This window comes from Glandiceps talaboti, chromosome 10 (genome assembly GCF_964340395.1).
Source record: "Glandiceps talaboti chromosome 10, keGlaTala1.1, whole genome shotgun sequence".
Taxonomy (NCBI): domain Eukaryota; kingdom Metazoa; phylum Hemichordata; class Enteropneusta; family Spengelidae; genus Glandiceps; species Glandiceps talaboti.
In genome coordinates this window covers 17,651,633-17,673,898 of record NC_135558.1, presented here as the reverse complement: position 1 = coordinate 17,673,898, position 22,266 = coordinate 17,651,633, and the positions used below count along the sequence as shown (strand labels likewise).

Genomic DNA, 22,266 nt, shown 5'->3' with positions numbered 1-22,266 from the left:
AGACAGACAGACAGATAGACAGTGTACTAAACTAACAACCACACGGTCCCAAGTTACAGGTTACTTACCATTGGGTAATGTCGGGAACTCATCCACACAAACAACTTTGGGTATCATGTAGTCAGGGAGCACAGAACCCAAATACTTGATAACAGAGCCCGATGTACAGTCAGGTACATCATCCAGTGTTTTATAGTATGCAACCAATGTCTGGTCATCATCTCGCCGTTTTTGGTGAAACAGCACCACCACGCGTTCAACATAAGGGATGTTACTCATAGCACTTTCTATTTCATTCAAGTCAATTCTGAATCCGTGATATTTGACTAAAGTGTCACGTCGTCCGTCAAATTCCAACTGTAGTTTATTAGTTGTCTTGTCACGCACCAATCTCATGTAATCTCCCGTGTTACACAACATATTATGTTCATCGTTCAAATCAAAAGGGTTCGATGTGAAACGTTCGTTTTGATCAGTTGCCTTCGATGTGTTTCCAGACTTTCCAGCAGCTACCAAGTAACCATCAGAAATGTTTGGTCCACTCACATAACAGGTTCCTGTTTCACCAATTGGTACTGGCATCATGTTGTCATCTAGTAGATATATGTTGGTGTTCTGTGTTGGTTCACCAATACTGACGTCTTTCTTCTTCCCCACTTGGTCATTTTCTAGAACGAAATATGTAACGTCACCACCAAGTTCTGTCATACCCCAGAAATTAGCAAGTTTCGCATTCGGCAAGAGGGCAAAGAAATCTTTAGCAAGTCGAGGACTGAGTTCTTCTCCGGAGCAGGCGAATGTTTGAACAGACTGTAGGGAGTTTTGTCGTTCCTCATCCGACCGTTTCTTCAAAACTGTTAAGATGGTGTGCAAGAGTGTTGGTACAAGTAACATCCATGTTACCTTATTTTCATCGAGAATTGCGATCATTTTCTCGGGGTTGATAGCTTTGTCGGCTGATACGATGACAACCGTTAGTCCACGTAAAAGAAAGCCGAAGATTTCTGTCACCGAATCCACAAAACCTAGAGATGACTGCCAACAGGAAACATCGGCATCAGTGATTGGAAAGGAACTCCACAGTGCACTAGATCGATGGACAATGGATCGGTGAGGTAGTCGCACACCCTTGGGGAGACCAGTTGATCCAGATGTATACAGGATACAGGCAAGAGTGCTGGAGTCAACACGACCATTGATTATTTGCTCTGATTCCTCAAGATCATTGTCAGGAAAGGCTTCCATGTTTGTCAGCAAATCATCTACTGTTAAAACGGTTGGTCTGTCTGCTTCTGGCAGGTCGGATACCATCTCCACCAATTGACTCTCTTTATTAGCAGTGATCACACAACATGGAGTAGAGTTTGATATGGTATATTGGAGACGTTTCAAAGGATAAGCCGGGTCAAGTGGTAGATAAGTAGCACCGAGTTTAAGCACTGCAAATACCAGTTTTATGACGGTATCACTGGGGTCAAGGTGTAAACCAATACACACCGGTCCAAGGTCACCCTGGTTGGATATCTTCAGTCGATCTTTAATGACACGAGCCAAAGCACTTGCCTGTCTATTTAATTCACCGTATGTGGTCTTCTTTCCAACATATATTAAAGCTGTCTTCTCACTGGTAGATCCATCGTGCTTTACCAGGTGTTCCAAAACCTGATGGATGGTGGTTGCAGGAAGACCATAGGGTGATGGTACCTTTGGGCCCTGTAGGATACTCACACTGTCGAGGTCCTTACTATCAATGCGTGACATCTTTTCTGTTGAAAAAAATAAAACAAATTCAGAAATATGAATGTTAAGTTTGAAGTCACTTCAATCTACTTGGCCCAGATTCGCTCCGTTATGTTTTTCCTGTTGGATGAGCCCGTGTATGTAAACCTAAACCGTTACAACATTATCTTGTTCTGTTGGCGACATAAAGTAGCTAAAAATGTAAACTGCTAAATGCAAACGATACTTACTTCTGTTGCTCCGGGAGAAGACAAACTTTCATCCCGGTGTATACGCATTGTAGAGAAGTCGAAAGTACAGTTTTTACACAGCCATTGGTTCCAAACTCGCGCGAAAACACCGGCTTTGCTAATACATTGTACCGAGGTGTACATCACCCAGGAATGTTAGGTTTTATTGGAATAACAATTATAACTGTTTACACCGATCGATGTTTTCGCGATTTTATTTCAGAAAACTGTACTTTTGCAAAGGGACAAAACGAGACATTCGCTGGTTTCTCACGTGTTTAACATATGAAAGCGATGTCGGCGAATTACTCGTCTACGGATCTGTTGTCCGGTTCTCACTCAGCTAAGACTCTGTTTAGTAAGTAGGTAAACATACAGAATCAACGTTCGTGGTCATCACCGTATACTGCAAGCATACTTATGAGATCTTTAAATGACGGACAAGGGTTATTAGATTCATTCTATTAACAAAATCAGTGAATGTCTTTTACTGCACATGCCAGTCACTGTTCGGAGTGAATAGTTACTTTAATTCATTTACGCTCGACTTGGCGATTATATATACCGTGAAAGATTTGATTCAATTGGCGGCCGGTGTTCTCAATATTCAGACTCGTGACGGTAAATGCGGTCGCACATTTAAATTCGCACCGCATTTATTAGCTCAGAATATACTAACATGAGAATAACATACTTATCAAACACGAACGGAGGATGTAAAAATGTGTGTATTTGCGGCCAACTTCGTTAATTTCCACTGCTCGGAACCATGAGTAATGTTATGGTTTGATAGATATCGCCATTGAGCGTTTCTTGGTTATGGGACTTTATGCTAGCTACAGATGAAATCCCAATTACTGTTTGTAAGGTTTCAATGTACAGTGACTACGCAACAGGTGTATTGTAGACATGTTAAGTTCTAACTGGATCGGTAAAAGGTGGGTCAATATTGCTCCACAATTCTTCTCGCAACACCATCGTGATAAGAATAAGAATTCACTAAACAAACCCAAGTATTTTTCACATAGCAATGTCGATTTTCCATATGTTCATGGTAACTTTATAACAAATGAGTCACCACCCGTCTATTGAATAAGTTTGCTGCAACTTTGTTATTTTTGCCACTAGAAAATTTTGTGATTTTATATCTCAACTAGATCTCTAAGGCTATTGTTTTTACTAATCATCAGACTTGTACATTGTGTTCATGTACACAAACGCATTTTAGTCCAAGTCACACCTGGGTTTTTGTTTTCAAGCAAAATAAGTGGTAGTGACGAAATGTCAAGGTTTGCTAGTAGGGTCTACATTATTGCGTACAGTGGCGACACATGCCACGTACCAGGAGCGCAATGACGTCTATGGTACAACCAATCGAATAACAACAGTGCATGTCCATGTGACCTTTCACAATGAAATGAATTCCGAAAACCGTGAATTTCACACAAAACCAAGACAACTTCATATCACTTATTTACAAGTTGGAAACGTAAAACGTAAATCAAAACTTTATTACACATTGCATTTATAGTTTTATCTTTGAGTTGTTCTATAAATTGTGTTGTTTGTTCTAACATCAGACGAATGATGGGTTATAGAATGATGACATATATATGCAGGGGTAAGATATAGATGTGAATTTTAGAACCTTAGGGATTTGCATGAGAGAGAGAGAGAGAGAGAGAGAGAGAGAGAGAGAGAGAGAGAGAGAGAGAGAGAGAGAGAGAGAGAGAGAGAGAGAGAGAGAGAGAGAGAGAGAGAGAGAGAGAGAGAGAGAGAGAGAATGAATAGATCGCATAGCATGTGCTAATCTTGGGTCAAGGTTATATGTTTGTTTACCAAATGTGGTACAGGAATTGGATGTCCTTGAATACTTTTATAACATCATGGGGGTCAAGCAAAGATTTCTTCCAGGGCATACTGGTCAACAAATCTATTGAAATGGAAAGTCAGACCAGTACTAATTTAAGTAACTTCAAGTAAGTTTAGAAGTGTTGAAAACACAATACACAAACGTTTACAACTTACAACACTTTAGGGAACATATCTGGGACCTTAATCCATAAATAGATTATTGTGATTATTAGTTCCGTGCTAAATGTACCACGTACTTCATAAATATTATGTTTCTATTTTGAAATCAGAAAGGTTAGCGTGGAGGCACAAGGTGTTGGATAGCTACACCGTACTGTGAAACTTGGCCGACAAAAGTCAAATTACAACAGCCTTCACTTTATGTTCAGTAAGGTATAGTAGTTTCAATGTACGCGGTAACATGGTGTTTAGAAGGAGATTTGTGGTCAGGTGGTGCATCATAAATTGTGTCCACTTAGTCCTAAAATTGACACTATGCTGAGAGACTTGAGTCGCTAATGTCGACTGGGCGAGCTTAGGTGGGTCACAGGTTGGGTAAAAGTTGAGTAAAGGTGGTTAAATTGGACTTTTCATGTACCGATTTGGTATGCACTGCCCCCACATTTAGGGCTCTTGAACTACAGTAAGTACCGAAACTTTAACCTTGCAAGTGAAAATTGCATAAAATTAAGACCATGAACCCATACATATACAGATATAGAAACACTCGAGTGACGTTGATGGGCTCAGAAATTCGTGAACTGTCTGATGTGAAATAATAATAATTAACATAATTATATTGAACACGTAAAATCACGAAAAATTGCTAGATTATTACCTTGACTTTCCAATGATCATTGAACTCTCGGTTTTGTAGGGTACAATGACTTCCAAGTCTGTTGATTGTGTGGTATATTCGAAGGTAGTGTACAGACAGCAGTGAATGGAGAAATGGGTGCAATAGAGCGTCGGCTTTTACCGTCCATAGCTATGTATAGTCATGGCTTTTTTATCATGCAAATACCCTCACATTCACGTGTACATGATAGTGCTACCCGATGCTCTACCAGACATGTATCCCGCACCTGTAACGTATATCACTAGTATGCCTAGCTAGCCTAGCAATGGATCTTGTACAGTAATATATAATTTATCTTCATGGTCTAACGAACATTGTGGGTTACCTTTTAATATTTATTATCACACATTTAATTATCATCATAAGTTTTTTATCAGGTTTTTTTTTTCATTTTTATGACCCTGATATAGAGCTATGCAGGAGTGTGAAATAGTCTACATTGCGATGAGTAAGCTTTACAAACCGACTTGTAAACTCGTGGTGAATTTAGTGGGGCAGATAGAAGGAATTCGAAGTTCAACACGCACATGCCGATGGTGGTGTTAGTGCGACAAAAACTTTATGTGACAAAGTCGGTGGAAGTTGGAAGCAGGACCGTATAGGATTTGGAGCAGATGGTGCATCTGTCAATCTCGGTGGAAACAAGATGTATATATACACTTTACCCAGGGATGAAGTGGGACAATAATAACGTACCAATCATCGTCGCAAACCACGGTCTGTTTTACGACACCGTTCTGAAACGAGCCGTCCCACTTTTATTTCGAAGTGTAGCGGAAGAAATAACAGCTCTGGTTTGCGAGAATGCTTATCACTTCACTGTATTAATAAGTTGTTAAACTGTTACGATGCTTACCATGAAGTATGTAAACTTTAAATTCTGATGCGTACTAATAGCAATGTTATGAGGGTTTGAATTTCCTTTATTATTTGCCGTGGAAACGGGTGTACATATCCCGTGTATGTAGGATCACGAAAGTCGAGTGAAATCGAAGATGGCAAGCTTTCCTGTGCTGAGAATAGGAAGAGGGCATTTGAACAACATTCACTGGGACTTGATAAATCACAGATAGAGCTAAATTTCTTGTATCAATCATGAAATTGCAAGACTATCGTTATGGTAGGCATTCAGTTTAAATCTAGTTTTCTATCTCTTAATGTTGGCCTTTATTTGGTGTCATGAATATACAGGAAAGAAATCTGTTACGGTATTTTTGAAATTAGCTGTACATTTTTCTTATGGGTACTGCAAAACTGATTAAATTTCAATAAATTTCTGATATCAAACTGCAGGTTTTTTAAGACCAACACAGAATACTTACAACATAAATGATCTTTATCAACATTATATTCATATTATAAATATGTATACAAGTGTTATAGATATTCCCAAAGTATACTTGCATTAACCAACCTTTTTAATTGGCTATTGTTTGGTTGATAATTTTCCATGGCCCATTGTACAAGGGTTCATCGGCTCTGTCGTTGTGGGCGCTATGATTAACTCCGGGTGGGAAACGACTAAAAGTGCGCCATCAACGATGAGAGAGACAGGCAGACAGAGACAGAGACAGAGACAGGAATGGGGGGACAGCCAGACAGACAGAGACAGAGACGGAGAGATTAAACATGCGTCAACCCTATAGGTAGACAGAGACGGGGGGACAGACAGACATAGCCTGAGTCAGACAGACAGAGGCAAGCAGGGTAGGTGAGAAAATGAGAAACATAAAGATTAAGACAGAAAAAAGGAACGAAAGACAGAGAAATATTACATCTTCAATTTAGAATAGAAACAAAAAAATAATATACAGTTGGTCAACAAAAGGTAAACTCGTTTAAATTTGAATATCATTGAAATAAAGACACATACAAACGTTATTGTATTTGAAATTGTTTACCGTGCAGTATACATATCGTATCATCTTTATTTCTGTATATGAGGACTGTTAGTAACTACCATAAGTTGTAGTATTTCGTTATAAGTCTTGCTATAGTTGGTCGGATTCAATGTAATGTAAAATTGTTATTGTTATATAGTAACTATGAATTATCAATATGACTGCTATATCTGCAAACAAAATAAATTATAAATAAATAAATAAATAACATAAAATTTACAGAATGCGATTTGTGATTATGCATAAATATATATATATATATATATATATATATATATATATGCATATATATATATATATATATATATATATATATATATATATATATATACATATACATATACAGCATGAATACATATTATACAACATGCGAGCATAGAGGGCGCTAGACAGTTAAACGCCTATTTACAGTGCTTTATTTTCTGACAACATACAAAATATATTTGAAAACAAAATTGCTTTGAACATGAATGCATCATATGTCTATTCATGTTTAATATCTAAATAGTATGTTGTTTCTCGGTCCTCTCTGTACACTGCAGTTAAATTGGTCCACGAGTCCAGGCATTTCTTTTCTTTTCTTTTCTTTTCCTTTGGCGAAGCAGTCTTTGGTTCTTCTCTCACAACATTCTTGTGTATAAATGTAAATTTAACATCGACGGTACACGGAGTTGTCTTCAGTGAGTTTGGTCGTTAAGTAAGTAATACTAATAACCTTGAGTTTACAGAATTTGCAAAACATTAACCAGGAACAGTGAGAGTTATTTCTACCCGTCACCACAATTTAAAAATGCGAACGGCACTCAAACTTTAGTAGGGCCCAATTACAACGAGTAACTCTGAAGTAAATCACTTTCTCTATATGCTACAATCGATTATAACATTGCTGTCAAGTGTGAAAGTATACTGTTTCAGTTGGTTTATTTACAAGCCTATCATGTGGCCTTTGTAATGTGTTCAATTAGCAAATCAAACAGTATATTTTTACACTTGATATGGATGCTATAAATGATTGTGGTACATTCGGAAAAGGCTTTACTTTGGTGTTATGGGTTGTATTGTTCGACAACTGGAGCTAATGACGTGAACGAGATTTGCTTAAACGTTAGTACATCCGAGTTTCGCTTCATTAATAGTACTAGCCTTATCTATGAACTTATATTTATTTTTAATATTGCTTTTAGATTTCAAATTTGTTTAGCACCAAGATAGATACCTATCCCTAGACTAACAATAACAAAAACACCACTCACACATATACAGCAGGATCCTTTGATCTCATCATATTGAAAAGTGAAGGCATTGCAAATCGTTTACTGAGCAGTAGAAACCGACATTTTCAGAACCAATTACACATGTACAAAGTCTTGATTATTTTAATGGCTTCAATTGATTACTTTTCAACTGATAATCAACATGGAAACGTGTCTATTTCTACATCCCCAATGTGCATGGCACATCCATAACTGTTTATTTTGATATGAAGTTATCTGAGTTTGTAAATAAATGGCAAGTCCCATATGAGAGAAATGCCAAGGTAACCCCGTTTGAACTGCAATTAATTACACTATTCTATGACTTATGGAATCACTACCTGTGTATGTAAAGAAAGCTTCATAACCACCACTAGAAGGCGAAATAATGATCAATATTTGACAGGTCGTGCACTGCAGTGTTCTCGCGAGCCAGATATACAAATTCCGCAATCAATCGTTCGACTATTGCCGTAAAAGGGTACCTTTATTTGACGACGATGGCATTGCAGTAGCAGGGGAGGGGGTCACTATCTCCATAAGCTTTTGTGTGTCGAATGACGTCACTTGATATCATAACACTGTATGTGTTCTTCTTCTGTTTCCCCGCATACTGACGTCACCAGGCTAGAGATACCTTGCCATTACTCGTATTTTGGTGTCAGGTGGCTGAATTTTAGCAAAGTACTTCTTGCCGTCGTATTCATAGTCACGTATGTACCCGGATGAGGCTTCTTCCACGTGACCAACTTCTCTTGCCATTGCAATACTCACAGGATTTGAATAGGATCCACAGCATCCCCTGAAACCATAGCAACGAGCCACTTTGATTTTCTCTGAAAAATAAAACGAACGACATCACTGATGGGGCGTTGTTTTGTGTCGCATTTTTTTTGATAAACAAAATCATACTTCTCTATATCTGCCTTCCTTACAGTACGTTCCGTTTCTGAAATTTGATTTTTAGTATGAATACCGTTATTGAAATGTTCATGACAAAGCAAACATAATGTTCTCCTCAAAACTCAACTATTACAAGTTTCTGAAACACGCTAAAGGCTTCGATTAAAATATCACACAAGGTAAACAAATGCTGATGTAATATTCCTATGTATGTGTTTACATTCTTCACTAAACAATTATACATTTATTAAAATTTGAGAATTCATCAATGATAATAATTCTGTTTGTGATTTTCAGCATAATGATAATGGGAATGCTAGATGGACGAGACTCTCACAAATCAGTCACTGGTGGCGCTCATATGATGGAAGCAGGAATTTGAGCGCCACCAACGACAACATAATACAATCTTTGGTTTAGAAAAAAAAACCTTACCTATTTCCAGTAATTTCTGTAAACTGGCCTTCATCGATACATCTTCTTCCTCGTCAACAGCTGTTAGATTCATAAAACACCATTGTTTTGGTTCTCTGACATCCAGTGTCTCGATCAGCAAACGGTCGATCTCACTCCATTTGGTGAAAAGCACTCTCATCTGGAAATCTTTGATGGCATCAAGATCATGATTCACATAATCATACATATCTCGATTCACACACACGGCGACTATTTTGTTATCACTTTGCCGTCGAACGAAAAACGAGATATCTGCGTTTTCTTTGGCCAGTGACTTTATACCAGAAAAGAACGCTTCTATTTTTACTTCCAGAGGTATTTCCAAAGCCCTCGTTGCTGGTTCACTACACGCGAAGCCTTCTGCACCCATCAGGCAACCAATCTCGAATTCTTCATCCGTGGCCTCGTTCACGAGCACGATTTGGTATCCTGGAACACTGACGTCTTCGTCGACAATGAACGGCTTCTTCGCTTGTTTGGATTCGGTTAGCGTGATTTTCAATAGGTCTCCAAGCGTCTTGGAGGAGAAGAAGTCTTCGATATCAAGTTCAAGGCCATTCTCTCTGATTCTCATAATAGCTTCAATGGCATTCACTGCAAGTGACGAGGAAAGGAAAATGTTGTGTTAACGTGCAGCTTGTAATAACATGTGTCCCACATGAAAATAGTTTACGTGTCACCTGTAGTTTGTCTGTTAAAACCATCATAATTTAAAGAAAGTATAAAAATGTTATTTTTAAAGGGAAACACCTCTGTAGGAAAGGACGTTGCTAAATTGTATGTAATAATTTTAACAGAGTATTTGTATTTGAGTTGCTTCGTTTGTTAAATGGAATAAGGCACAACACGACAGTCGAAGCTTTCTTTTAAAATTTATTAAAGAAAGCCTTGACGTAACACATACATACATACATACATACATACATACATACATAAATACATATATGTACGTACATACATACATACATACATACATACATACATACATACATACATACATACACACACAGACATACATCCATCCACCCACCCATCCATCCATCCATACATCCATACGTACATACGTACATACGTACATACATACATACATACATACATACATACACATACACACACACACACACACACACACACACGTCCGTCCGTCCGTCCGTCCATCCATCCATCCATCCATCCATCCATCCATCCATACATACATACATACATACTTACATACATGACCTGAAATGTAACCTGGTAGTCACCCCTTACCTCATGTTGACCACGATTCCATTTGGATTAGAATACGAAAATGTATTCTCCTCTAACAGATATAAACTTACTTGAGTTCCCGCCAATTTGAAAGAAGTTGTGCATCAATGAAATGTCTTTAAATGGTACATCAAGTGTACGACCCACGGCATCTCTGATAACACACGCATGTGGCGAACTCTCTTCTGATGACGTAGCATAACTTCCGTTTAGACTCTTGGTGCTTATACTTTGCTTGAGGGTATCATTGTTGGTCTTTCCTAGGTACGAAGCAAGTATATTGCAAACTATTATTGTTGGGAAAGCCAGAACATATTTGCAATGACATTGTGAAAAAAATATGCTTCCGTATGTGATAGTTTATATCAATTCATTCACCTTTGCGACTGGCATATCAATCACATGATAAATGATTAACAAACAAACTAACAAACAAACAAACACACACACAGAGACAAATAAACAACTTTGATAACAATCGATCCCGATACTCTTTCCTCATCATGCATGCAATCATTTTTCATCACCATCTTTCAACCGATTCATTCAGTTAGCCATATACACTTCCCTATCTATCTATCTATCTATCTATCTATCTATCTATCTATCTATCTATCTATCTATCTATCTATCTATCTATCTATCTATCTATCTATCTATCTATCTATCTATCTATCTCTATCTATCTATCTATTTATCTATCTATCTATCTATCTATCTTGATAAAAGAACAAACGCCCCTTAGATATCAGCTAGTCATACCGACAACAATCTATCATCACACAATATCCATATCGAAGTGTAAGATTCACATGATTCCATTGCTGGAAAGGAAACTACTTCTTCGTTCCTTGAACAAACTTTGACCAATCAACGTACAAACCAATGACTGTGTACTAAACTAACAGCCACACGGTCCCAGCAGGTTATAACAGGTTACTTACCATTGGGTAATGTCGGGAACTCATCCACACAAACAACTTTGGGTATCATGTAGTCAGGGAGCACAGAACCCAAATACTTGATAACAGAGTCCGATGTACAGTCAGGTACATCATCCAGTGTTTTATAGTATGCAACCAATGTCTGGTCATCATCTCGCCGTTTTTGGTGAAACAGCACCACCACGCGTTCAAAATATGGTATGTCACTCATAGCACTTTCGATTTCACTCAAGTCAATTCGGAATCCGTGATATTTGACCAAAGTGTCACGTCGTCCTTCAAACATCAACTGTAGTTCATTAGTTGTCTTGTCACGCACCAATCTCATGTAATCTCCCGTGTTAAACAACGTATTATGTTCATCGTTCAAATCAAAAGGATTCGATGTGAAACTTTCTTTTTGATCCGTTGCCCTCGATGTGTTCCCAGACTTTCCAGCAGCTACCAAGTAACCATCAGAAATGTTTGGTCCACTCACATAACAGGTTCCTGTTTCACCAATTGGTACTGGCATCATGTTGTCATCTAGTAGATATATGTTGGTGTTCTGTATGGGTACACCAATACTGACTTGTTTCTTCTTTCCCATTTGGTCATTTTCTAGAAAAAAATATGTAACGTCTCCACCTGTTTCTGTCATACCCCAGATATTGGCCAGCTTACTCTTGGGTAAAAGGGCAACGAAATCTCTGGCAAGTCGAGGACTGAGTTCTTCTCCGGCGCAGGCAAATGTTTGAACAGACTGTAGGGAGTTTTTTCTTTCCTCGTCCGACCGTTTCTTCAAAACTGTTAAGATGGTGTGCAAGAGTGTTGGTACAAGTAACATCCATGTTACCTTATTTTCGTCTAGAATTGCGATCATTTTCTCGGGGTTGATGGCTTTGTCGGCTGATGCGATGACAACCGTTAGTCCACGTAAAAGAAAGCCGAAGATTTCTGTCACCGAATCCACAAAACATAGAGATGACTGCCAACAGGAAACATCGGCTTCAGTGATTGGAAAGGAACTCCACAGTCCACTAGATCGATGAACGATTGATCGGTGAAGTAGTCGCACACCTTTGGGGAGACCAGTTGATCCAGAGGTATACAGGATACAGGCAAGAGTGCTGGAGTCAACACGACCATTGATTATTTGCTCTGATTCATCAAGATCATTGTCAGGAAAGGCTTCCATGTTTATCAGCAAATCATCTACCATTAAGACCATTGGTCTGTCTGCTTCTGGCAGGTCGGATACCATCTCCACCAATTGACTCTCTTTATTAGCAGTGATCACACAACATGGAGTAGAGTTTGATATGGTATATTGGAGACGTTTCAAAGGATAAGCCGGGTCAAGTGGTAGATAAGCAGCACCGAGTTTAAGAACTGCAAATACCAGTTTTATGATGGTATCACTGGGGTCAAGGTGTAAACCAATACACACCGGTCCATGGTCACCCTGGTTGGATATCTTCAGTCGATCTTTAATGACACGAGCCAATGCACTTGCCTGTCTATTTAATTCACCGTATGTGGTCTTCTTTCCTTCATATATTAAAGCAGTCTTCTCACTGGTTGATTCATCGTGTTTTACCAGGTGTTCCAAAACCCGATGGACGGTGTCTGCAGGAAGACCATAGGGAAATGGTACCTTTGGGCCCTGTAGGATACTCACACTATCGAGGTCCTTGCTATCAATGTGTGACATATTTTCTGTTGAAAAAAAATTCAGAAATGTGAATGTAAAGTTGGGAGTCTCTTCGATCTAGCTACTTGACCCAAATTCGCTCCGTTATGTTTTTCCTGTTGGTTGAGCCCATGTATGTAAACCGTTACAACAACATTACAAGATAATGTTGGCGACTTAAAGTATCGAAAAACGTAAACCGCGAAATGCATACGATACTTACTTCTGTTGCTCCGGGAGAAGACAAACTTTCTTCCTGGTGTATACGCATTGTAGAGAAGTCGAAAGTCCCGAAACCCGTCCATTTTTTTTTTGCACAGCGAGCCCTTGGTTCCAAAGTCGCGTGAAAAACACCGGCTTTGCTAATAAATTGTGTCAAGGTGTACAGCACCCAGGAATGTAGGCGTAACGAAGCGAACGCTTAAATACCACTTGGCAAGTTTGCTGAATAACATTGTTATCTTGGTTAACGTAACAGGTGAAGAGCCACTGAACAAACAAACGACACACAAAGTGTTAATGAATCAGATTGGAATAACAATTGTAACTCATTACACCGATGTTTTCGCGATTTCTTTTCAGAAAACTGGACTTTTTGCAAAGGGACAAAACGAGACATTCGCTGGTTTCCACCGTGTTTAACATATGAAAGCGATGTCAGCGAATCACTCGTCTATGGATCTGTTGTCCGGTTCTCACTCAGCTAAGACTCTGTTTAGTAAGTAGGTAAACATACAGAATCAACGTTCGTGGTCATCACCGTATATACTGCAAGCATACTTGTGAGATCTTTAAATGACCGAGCAAGGGTTATTAGATTCAATTTATTGCAAAAAAGTCAATGAATACATTTTACTGCGCATGTCAGTCACTGTTCGGAGTGAATAGTTACTTTAATTCATTTACGCTCGACTTGACGTGTCGGGATTACACCGTGAAAGATTTTATTCAATTTAATTTGGTGTTCTCAATATTCAGACACCGTGACGGTAAATGCGGTCACACACACACACACACACACACACACACACACACACACACACACACACACACACACACACACACACACACACATGTAAACTGTGCACCGCATTTATTAGCTCAAATTATATTAGTATGAGAATAATATACTTATCAAATACAAACGGAAGATGTAAAAATGTGCGTATTTGCGGCCAATTTCGTTAATTTCCGCTGCTCGGAACCATGACGAATGGTTTGATGGATATCTCTATTGAGCATTTCTTGGTTATGGGACTTTATGCTAGCTACAGATGAAATCCCAATTACTGTGTGTAAGGTTTCAATGTATAGTGACTACACAACAGGTGTATTGTAGACATCTTAAGTTCTAACTGGATCGGTGAAAGGTGAGTCAATATTGCTCTGCAATTCTTCTCGCAACACCATCGTGATTCGATGAATTGCTCACCGAGTACGAATTCACTAAACAAACCCAAGTATTTTTCACATAGCAATGTCGATTTTCCATATGTTCAGGGTAACTTTATAACAAAGGAGACATCACCGTCTATTGAATAAGTTTGCTGCAACGAAATAAATGTCAAAATTCTGTGGCGTCGACTATATATGATCGAATAACTTATCAGACAAGTTTTGATATATACCGAACATGACACATATCATAAAGTTGAATATTTGTATAACCATCATTCATATTTTGATCAGATATGAAATTGGGGACGAGGTTTCTTGAGAAAGAGTAATGCTTTATCAACACCGTCTTTGACCAAACATTCGTCGAATTGCATATGTGAAAATGGTTGTGAAAGCGAAGTTAAATGTTCTAAAAATCAGGTGTTTTTATTGAATGGAAAGCAAGACCTGTTCTATAAATAGGAATTCGAAGTACACAAGTCTCTCTAACAATCAATCGCACTGTTCAATGGTTGTCTCGAATGATAAGTGCATGTCAGTAAAGTCCCTCATCCGTTTGAATACCCAAGACTTTTGTTTATCCGTTTAACTCAAAATGATTGTCACTATCGTGTGACCGATGTGCTTCATCAGTCGGCAAGAATGGAGAACAGTGGGCCGATTGTACAATATATACATACATATTTATGATTATCTCCAAGCTAGGGAGTTAGAATGATTCGTCTCCCTAGCATACAACAAATATGGGCTTTCAGTCAGTGTCGTGTCACTGAGTGGAAAATTACCCTGGAAAATTATTTTTGCTACTTGGAAATTTTGCAATTTTACAGTCTTCACATGTCAGCTAGATCTCAAAGAGTATTTCTTTTTACTAGTCATCAGACTTCTTGTACAGTGTGTTCATGTACTCAAGCGTATTTTAGTCGCTATCTCTGCGGTTTTTGTTTTCAAGCGCAATAAGTGGAAGTGAGGAAATGTCAAGGTTTGCTATGTTCTAAGTTATTGTGTACAGTCTTAGACCACTATAGAGAGGGGAAACCCATACCATGTATACGTACACACCACCAGGAGCGCAATACCTATGTTCCAACCAATCAAATAACAACCGTGCATGTCCACGTGACCTTTCGCAATCGAGTGAATTCCGAAAATCGTGAATTTCAAACAAAACCATGACAACGTCAAATCGCTTACTTACAAGTTGAAAACATAAAGCGTATAATTTTTCGAAACTTTGTTTCACATTGCATTTGTATTTTTATCTTTGTGTTGATCTAGTAATTGTTCAGTTCGTTCTAACGTCAGGCCTAGACGAACGATTGATTAAAGACTGATGACGTATGCAGGGGTAACACATAGATGTGAATTTTAGAACCTTGGGGATTTGTATGAGAGAGAGAGAGAGAGAGAGAGAGAGAGAGAGAGAGAGAGAGAGAGAGAGAGAGAGAGAGAGAGAGAGAGAGAGAGAGAGAGAGAGAGAGAGAGAGAGAGAGAGAGAGAGAGAGAGAAGCAGACAGACAGAGACAGGCATGTAGATTGACAGACAGACAGTACAGACAGACAGAGAAGTAAAACAAAAAACAGGTCACATAACATAGAAAGATATAGAGGGCGTGTGTTATTTCTGGTCAGGTTATATGTTTGTTTACCAAATGTGGTACAGTATGAAAGAATTGATGTCCTTGAATACTTTTATTACATCATTGGGGGGTCAAACAAAGATTTCTCTCCAGGGCATACTAGTCAACCAATCTATTGAACTGGAAAGTCAGGCCCGTTTAGAAGTGTTGAATACACACAATGCTCAAACGTTTACCACTTAAAATACTTTAGGGAACATATTCTCTTGATTTCAATTCGTATGTGTACATGTATGTGTTGAGCTGCATATAGAATCACGGGCATGGAACCAGACTTAGAAATAGTGTGTTCCACGACATGAAGGCAACCCGACCGTCTCTAGATAGTATGCGCACTCTACAGATATAATGTATTGGGACATCGCACTATTATAGTGTATAAAAAATCTAAAATCTTTATTTTATTTCTTCCCTCAGTCTAAGGCTGTTGTTGTCATTTTAGTATCCCCATACTGTAACTTTATTTATTAAATGATAGCAGAAATCGATAAAATTGTATTGCACCGCTTTATTGTACTATTTGTAAAACTTTAACTGTAATGTAACTTTTATTGAAGTTGATCGTTTTAGTGAATGTACGCCTTGTCCAATCGATTGTGCATCCATTGGAACTCAGGAGAAGTAGAAAATGCAAAACCCATTAGTAATATGTTGTGAGAATGTGAACTTTGCGATGATCTCAGAAATGTTATATTTGAATTAATTAGCGAAGAGATGACGCTTTCATAAATTTAAGTTCTGACCAGACGGTTTTTTTATATTCCTTTTAAATATTTGCATTCGACCACTAGCAAAATTTATTGAAAGTACCTTCAGCAAAAGAAGAGAACGATAATATATATATATATAAGTAATGTATAATTTATTTTGTAGATATTTGCATTGTTGTGATAAAAACTTAAATTATTTCTTTAGTACTAGACAACTGTACTGCTTATTTGATGTTTTGGAAAAGTTTGACTTACAAGCCCAAAGGTGCAAATGTTTCTCCTTATGTGTTCCTATAGATCTATATAATTGTAAACTGTCACAAGTCACTATCAACCACCACCACCACTACTACTACTACTACTACTACTACTACTACTACTACTACTACTACTACTACTACTACTATGTACATGGAAGGTCGTCTTCAGGGTAAAATTGTCTTTCTTTTCTGAGCTGGGGAGCTCAGTGAGCTCTGATGGTAGGAAAGGGCGAAATCAAAGTTGCACGATCTGTAACTTATTAAATATAACTTTCAACCAATAATACGTACTTAACTTAATTACAGTCAGGCATATTTCCCAATCTGGATAATTATATCCAATCAGGGTATAAAATATTCCCAACTAACTTATTTATCCAATCTGGGTATACAATATTCCCAACTAACTTATTTGGAAGCAATTCTGGAGAATATGAGATTATTGAACTTGCTCGACCGTCTGTGAGGTTTCTTTTTGTCGGTGGTCAGTTTGCATAACTGCTCGTTCTGTTTTCTTTTCACTCATGTATTTTTCAGTTTCTTGTGTACTACTACACCAGGATATGTATTTTTTACTCACTTTCCGCTCGCTCGCTCTCTTTCTTTTAATTTTCATTTGTTTTTAAAGATGTGCGTAGAATTTCATATTATGATATAACAGCATCTCCTGACACATTATGATATGATAGTAAGCTACGTTGTGACCTTTGATCCCCTTTCAGAAATTGCAGTCTCCATGCAAAATGGTAGTTGCTTCAATTAACAATCTCCATACAATTCATCGAAGTCACCATATACAGTCACGTCTGATGCGGTTCCTGTGTTTCATATCGACTTTATTGTAGTTTTTTCCTGCATATTTGGGGAAGGGGGGGGGGTGTAGAGATAGAAAATTTAGCCATCATGGATTGCAAAGCCACAAGAATTTGTGGTTACATTCGAATTAATTCACTTTGTGTTTCAGAATATAGGTGTCTGTAAATAAAATTCATGCTTAATTTGAGACCTAGATTATTATGATTATATGTTAATTCCGTACTAAAAGGTATTACATAAATATTATGGTTTCCATTTTGAAATCAGATGTGTTAGCGTGGAGGCCCCAGGTGTTGGATAGCTACACCGTACTGTGAAACGTGGCCGACAAAGGTCAAATTACAACAGCCTTCATTTTATGTTCAGTAAGATATTGTAGTTTCAATGTACGCGGTAACAGGGTGTTTACACCAGTAAAGGTGATTTGTGGTCTGGTGGTGCATCATAAATTGTGTCCATTTAGTTCTAAAATTGATACTGTGCTGAGAGACTCGAGTCTTCTCAAGTGATGCTTGGCATTCCATTAGTATATTCATCACCATTCATGATTCTGTAGTGTGTGTACAGACGAGGGTTATTGATGGTGCTAGCTAATATCGACCGTGTATATCATAGATCGATATTGCTGAGGCGCTAGGCTTCCCTCGTTTGAAAAAAAAACGACTATTATGACGAGTGGCTCTCACCTGCACAGATGTGATATAATACATTTTCGTTGTTTCTAACATAACTGATTATTTAGTCAGTTTGACTTCGAACACGTCTCTCTGTGACAGAGGGACTGTACTTAGAAAATAGAACGGTAAATGGACCTTCTATCACAAATGTTCCGCGTGCGGCGTAAAACTCTTAGCGGTACCTTGGCAGCGACTTTTATAAGCAGTTATCTAATATTTTAATGCGACCGGCATTGTAATTCACGGTGTTGGTCTGTACATGTACAGCTCATGGCGTAGGGTTTATCATGACTGAAGTAGTATACTAATTACATTCCATATGGGTCAATTGCAGTCATATTTTCTTTGCACTATCCCCACATTTAGGGCTCTTGAACTACAGCAAGTTTTTACTTGCCAGTCAAAATTAAAATTGCATAAAATGAAGGCCATGAACCACATGCAGATATAGAAACACTCCAGTGACGTAGATGGGCTCAGAAATTCGCTCGTGAACTGTCTGTTATAAAATAATAATAATTAACATATATTGTACACGTAAAATCACGAAAAATTGCAAGATTACCTTGACTTTCCAATGATCATTCAACTCTCGGTTTTGAAGGGTACAAAAGACTACCAAGTCTGTTGTTTGTGTGTTATATATTCGAAGGCATGTACAGACAGCAGTGAATGCGGAGAATGGGTGCAATAGAGCGTCGGCTTTTACTGTCCATAGCTATATATAGTCATGGCTTTTTTATCATGCAAATACCCTCACATTCACATGTACATGATAGTGCAACACGATGCTCTACCAGACATATATCCACCTGTCACGTATATGACTAGTATGTCTAGCTAGCCTAGCAATGGATCTTGTACAGTAATATATAATTTATCTTCATGGTCTAACGAACATTGTGGGTTACCTTTTAATATTTATTATCACACATTTAATTATCATCATAAGTTTTTTATCAGGGTCTTTTTTCATTATTATTTGTAAGTTTCTCTTTCTGTAAATTTGCATATATTATTGTCTAATGTTCTTCATTGTGAGGTCAAACTCCGATTCGTGGTTTTGTCAACTTGTTTTTGTCCTCATTTCCACGTCTGCTCATCAGTGGTATTTTGTTGTTCACTCAATTTGTATTGTTTGAGTTGTATAATTTTAATCTAGTGGAAATAAAGTATTATTATTGTTTAATTTAGACATTTGCAGTCAATCACACCCCATTCAAAGTTCATTATTCGTTACATTTCGGACGGAACGTAACCATGGTAACTAAACGTTAGGGTACGAAAACAAATAGACGTTAATTTGTACGCTGTTACAAATCACACCAAGTCAGTGTGCATCATAGCTCAGCGTACAAGAAACAATTGAAAGAATAAAAGAATTGGTATGTATGATCATGAGTGAGTGAGTGAGTGAGTGAGTGAGTGAGTGAGTGAGGGAGTGAGTGAGTGAGGGAAGGAGGGAGGAATGAATGGGTGAGGGAGGGAGGAAATGAGTGAGTGTGAGTGGGTGAGGGGGAGGGAATGAGTGAGTTAGTGAGTGTGGGAGTGTGTGTGTGATTGAGGGAGGAATGAGTGAGGGGGAGGGAGGAATGAATGAATGAATGAATGAATGAATGAATGAATGAATGAATGAATGAATGAGTGAGTGAGTGAGTGGGTGAATGAATGAATGAATTAATAAATGAATGAATGAATAAATGTAGGAATGAATGAATGAATGGATTGATGGATGGATGGATGAATGAATGAATGGATGAATAATAATAATAATAATAATTTATTCTCAAATTAATGATAATAATACATAGCAGTTTTTTATATACATTGTACTGTAGAGAAAAAGACTGAAAATAGTTGGTCAAGCAACTAATCGAGTTCAGCCTCGTTACAATATTTATATTATTTTTTTACAAAATCAGTTATTTGACGTGTTCCTATTTTAAACGCAGTTCATGAAAAACACACTGAGTAAGAAAAATGAAAACAAAAACACAGCGAAAGAAAGAAACGCATACAAAAGTATAAATCCAATACACCAACAGAATATATACATATACATAGTGATCAATGTAAAGACAAATTATGAATTTAACAACAAGTAGTCCTTGAAATCGAGTTTAAACCTGTTTCTTGAATGGATATCTTTAATGTGTTCTGGAATACTGTTCCACACCATGGGACCAACAAATTTGATGGATGTTTGACCTAATCTACTCTTGAATTTAGGGGGGTGAAGTATATTTCGATCTTTTGAACGAGTTCCATAAACATGTTCTAAATGGGTAAAATACGATTTAAAATGCGATGGGAGTCTGTCGTGAAGTGCGTCATGTACGAAAATTGCGACCTGTAGCTTGAATTGATTGTATATATTGAGAATCTTGAGTTTTTTGAATAAAGGGGCACTGTAGGAATTATATTTGTTGCCTGAAATAATGCGTACAATCCGTTTTTGAATAACAAAAATATCATTTAGAAATGATTTAAACGTACTTCCCCATACCTCTAAGCCAAATGAAATGTGAGGTAAGATGAAAGTATTATACAGCATTAATAATGTGGATTGTGGAACAATATATCTTAATTTGTAGAAGATTCCAGTCAACCTACAGATTTTCTTTTTTACACCCATAATGTGACTTTTCCATTTTAACTGATTGTCCATTAGAACCCCAATAAAAGATGTACAATCAACTTCATTCAGTTTAACGCCCTTAAGATAAACACTGCCCTCATCGTTCCTGACTATTTGTTTTCCCCCAATGAGCATGTAAACTGTCTTTGCTGCATTGATGGTCAATTTATTCACATCACACCACTGAATCACTTTTGAAAATTCTGAATTAATAGTATCAAGGTAATGTAAATTTGATATACGCATAGCATGAAATAGGTTAGAGTCATCGGCATACAGCCTAAAATTGAAAAAGTCTGAAGAATAATTTGGAATGTCATTTATATAGATTAGAAAGAGAATCGGGCCAAGGATCGACCCTTGAGGTACACCACATTTAATATATTGTTTCTTTGATTCAGTGTTGCCAATGCTAACATATTGACTCCTGGATTGTAAGTAACTTGTGAACCACTGTGATGGTAACCCTCTAATACCATAATGTTGAAGTTTTGATATTAAAATGTCATGGTTCACAGTATCAAAAGCCTTGGCGAAGTCAATAAACATGCCAAAAGATGCAGCGCCATCATCTAATTGATCAAGCAGACACTGGATCAGACTTAAAAGGGAAACTCGACAACTGTGTTTTTCTCTGAACCCATATTGGTGCTCATACAAAATATTAAACTTGTCTAGGTACTTTACAAAACGATTATTCACAGAATGAATGAATGAATGGAAAAACGACTAAATGAATATGAGAAAACGGACATAAAGTGAATGATTGAATGAATTTGAACGGATGATTGAACAAATTTGAAAGGATGAATGAATGAACAGGTGGATGGATGGATGGATGGATGAATGAATGAATGAATGAATGAATGAATGAATGAATGAATGAATGAATGGATGTACCTAGCCCTGAATGAATAATTATATATATATATATATATATATATATATATATATATATATATATATATATATATATATATATATATATATATATATATATATATATATATATATATATATATATATATATATATATATATATATATATGAAATGTAACGAATTA

At 37.4% G+C, this 22,266-nt stretch overlaps 1 protein-coding gene across 1 annotated transcript; it reads right to left on the bottom strand.

Annotated features, from left to right (window-relative positions):
* Positions 1 to 8,464: 8,464 nt before the first annotated feature.
* Positions 8,465 to 13,368, bottom strand: LOC144440694 (beta-alanyl-bioamine nonribosomal peptide synthetase ebony-like). The gene is made up of 5 exons (XM_078130078.1): positions 13,287 to 13,368; positions 11,392 to 13,089; positions 10,519 to 10,707; positions 9,176 to 9,790; positions 8,465 to 8,673 (listed from the first exon to the last, which is right to left on the bottom strand). The coding sequence occupies exons 1-5, from the start codon at positions 13,366 to 13,368 to the stop codon at positions 8,465 to 8,467; spliced, it is 2,793 nt and encodes a 930-aa protein (XP_077986204.1).
* Positions 13,369 to 22,266: the final 8,898 nt, after the last annotated feature.

Coding starts and splice junctions, on each gene's coding strand:
- LOC144440694 (XM_078130078.1), bottom strand. CDS start 13,368: ATGGACGGGTTTCGGGACTTTCGACTTCTCTACAATGCGTATACACCA. Junction 10,708..11,391: donor GTTCCCGACATTACCCAATG/GTAAGTAACCTG, acceptor CTTCGTACCTAG/GAAAGACCAACAATGATACC. Junction 8,674..9,175: donor ACAGAAATTACTGGAAATAG/GTAAGGTTTTTT, acceptor TTTATTTTTCAG/AGAAAATCAAAGTGGCTCGT.